Source organism: Callorhinus ursinus, unplaced genomic scaffold, assembly GCF_003265705.2.
Source record: "Callorhinus ursinus isolate GAN/ISIS: 27379988/994484 unplaced genomic scaffold, GSC_fseal_2.0 scaffold24, whole genome shotgun sequence".
NCBI lineage: Eukaryota > Metazoa > Chordata > Mammalia > Carnivora > Otariidae > Callorhinus > Callorhinus ursinus.
Window position 1 is genome coordinate 20,628,579 of NW_027397086.1, and position 2,763 is coordinate 20,631,341.

The following is a 2,763-nucleotide window of genomic DNA, read 5'->3' on the forward strand; positions in this document are numbered from 1 at the left end:
CTGCTTGGGATGCCTTCCCCTCCTAGCCACTTGACAAATACCCACATACCCTTTGGTAGTTGCCTTAGGGTCACCTCTCAAGAACCTGCTGACTCCTTTAAAAAAAAAAAATAAAGAACCTGCGGGCTCCGTCCCTCTAGTAATCACTCCTTCCTCATGCACCTTTGTTTTCCCAATAGCCTTCCACCTACAAATTCGTCTGCATCCATTGGGTCTCCTTCCCACCCAGGCAGGACACTGCTGTGGCCAGGCTTCTGGCATCTATCACTGGCCAGCTGCCCTGGGCTGGACCTGCCACCAGCTCCAGGAAATGTTGAATGAAGGGATGAGGGTATTGTTGGAGCCCTCACGCTCGAAGACCTGGTGCACTGGAGTTGAATGAACTTGAGTGAAAAGACAAACATTTCAAGAGCTGTTTGCTCCTGAGCAAATCAACTGAATTCCAAGCCTTAATTTCCTCAGCTCTGCCTGTACGTCTCAGGATTCTGGGGAGTAACATATGTGAGGTTCCCAGTACAGTGCCTGGCTTCCTGTAGGGGCTTAAATATTTCTCACCCTCTCAGCCAAGCAGCAGAGGAAGAAAAGCTGTTTGGTCAGCGGACAGGGCAATAGAAGCAGAGGTATAAGGGGGGGGGGCGGGTAGCTGGAAACCCGAGACCCCAGTGTGCTTGGATTTCTGAAAATGCTGGCTGCCTGCTCTGTCTTGGAGCAAAGTCGAATTAGGTGGATGGCGGTGGGGGTGGCAGACCAAAGGCCTGCCAAGGCCAAGCCCTCCCCGGGGCTGCCAGAATGGACCGGACGTCAGTGACCTCACAATCCTGAGGGGTTGCCAAGGCACTGCTGGAGGTGGACCGTCTTATTTCTCCCCACGGAGCTCTAGGATGTGGATGTGAGAAAGGTGAGCCAAGAAGGAAGATGGCAATGAGGAGCAGCCCTAGCCCCATGCCCCTGGGCACGGCTCAGGGTGACCCTGGAGAGGCAGGAACGCTGCCAGGTCCCGATGCTGGCGTTCGGGACACGGGTTCGGCCACTCAGCTGAAGATGAAGCCCAAGAAGGTGCGCAAGATCAAGGCCCTCATCATCGACCTGGGCTCCCAGTACTGTAAGTGTGGCTATGCGGGCGAGCCGAGGCCCACCTACTTCATCTCCTCCACTGTGGGCAGGCGCTACTCTGAGGCGACTGATGCTGGTGACACCCGCAAGGAGACCTACGTGGGCCACGAGCTGCTCAACACGGAGGCGCCCCTGAAGCTGATGAACCCGCTCAAATACGGCATCGTGGTGGACTGGGACTGCGTCCAGAGCATCTGGGAGTACGTCTTCCACACGGCCATGAAGATCCTCCCCGAGGAGCATGCGGTGCTGGTCTCTGACCCCCCTCTCAGCCCCAGCAGTAACAGGGAGAAGTACGCGGAGCTCATGTTCGAGACCTTTGGCATCCCTGCCATGCATGTGACGTCCCAGTCGCTGCTGTCCATCTACTCCTACGGCAAGACCTCGGGCCTGGTGGTGGAGAGCGGACACGGCGTCTCGCATGTGGTGCCCATCTCGGAGGGCGACGTGCTGCCGGGCCTGACGGGCCGAGCCGACTACGCTGGGAGCGACCTCACCAACTACCTGCTGCAGCTGCTCAACGAGGCCGGCCACAAGTTCACGGACGACCACCTGCACATCATCGAGCACATTAAGAAGAAGTGCTGCTACTCGGCACTCCTGCCCGAGCAGGAGCTCGGCCTGTGCCTGGAGGAGATGCGCGTGGACTACGAGCTCCCCGACGGCAAGCTCATCACTATTGGCCGGGAGCGCTTCCAGTGCGCCGAGATGCTCTTCAAACCTGCCCTAGTGGGCAGCAACCAGCCCGGCCTCCCCGCGCTCACGGCCGCCTGCCTGGAGCGCTGCCAAGAGGCGGGCTTCAAGGAGGAGATGGCGGCCAACGTGCTGCTGTGCGGTGGCTGTACCATGCTGGACGGCTTCCCCGAGCGCTTCCAGAGGGAGCTGAACCTCCTCTGCCCCGGGGCCAGTCCTGCGGTGTCTGCTGCTCCGGAGCGGAAGACATCTGTGTGGACCGGCGGCTCCATCCTGGCCTCCCTGCAGGCCTTCCAGCAGCTCTGGGTCAGCAAGGAAGAGTTCGAGGAGCGGGGCAGTGCGGCTGTCTATGGCAAGTGTTGAGCGGCGGGGCCCTGACAGGCAGGGCCTGGTGGGCAGGCGGCCTGCGACCGCTCTACACATGCACAGAAGTTCCCATTAAACCTTCCCATGAGGTCGTTCTGGTCTAGTCTGGATTTCTTGCTCTCCTCCAGCAGCGGGGGCGGGGCGGGGCGGGGATTTGGGCTGAGCCAAAAACCATGCCTCTTCCTCGCTCTCCATCTCTTCCTTGCTCCCCACATTCTCAGCAACTTCCCTCTCCACAGCCCCTTTTGCTCTGCTGGGTCAGCAGTACCGGGAGGGCTGGGGAGGGTGCTCTGTGGCTCAGCCCCCATCGTGAGGGTGACATCCCCGGACCCAGAGTGCTGTTGGCTCCCCCGAGCTCGAAACCCAGCTCAGCAGGTCCCACTGCTGCCCACAGAGGATCCTTGCTGGATCTCCCGAGGCGCTCTCACTAACCGCCCCCCCCAACAACCCGCCCTTTTCAAAGGTGTAACCCGTGCGTGTGCGTCCTCTGATTGTGAGCAGCCATTTCTGCCTCTTCTGGGCCCTCCCCCTTCCAACCCCGGCCCAGACAGCTGTTTCTGCAGGGGCAAAGCCAAGCCACCGAGTCCAGAG

At 60.1% G+C, this 2,763-nt stretch overlaps 1 protein-coding gene across 1 annotated transcript; it reads left to right on the forward strand.

Moving 5' to 3' along the window:
- The first annotated feature begins 615 nt into the window (after positions 1-615).
- ACTL7B (actin like 7B) lies at positions 616-2,264 on the forward strand. The gene has a single exon (XM_025888433.2). It carries the CDS (start codon positions 916-918, stop codon positions 2,167-2,169), a length of 1,254 nt encoding a protein of 417 aa, XP_025744218.2. The 5' UTR covers positions 616-915; the 3' UTR covers positions 2,170-2,264.
- The last annotated feature ends 499 nt before the right edge of the window (positions 2,265-2,763 follow it).

What these genes read in the sequence shown, in the direction of transcription:
- ACTL7B (XM_025888433.2), top strand. Translation starts at nt 916, where the DNA reads ATGGCAATGAGGAGCAGCCCTAGCCCCATGCCCCTGGGCACGGCTCAG.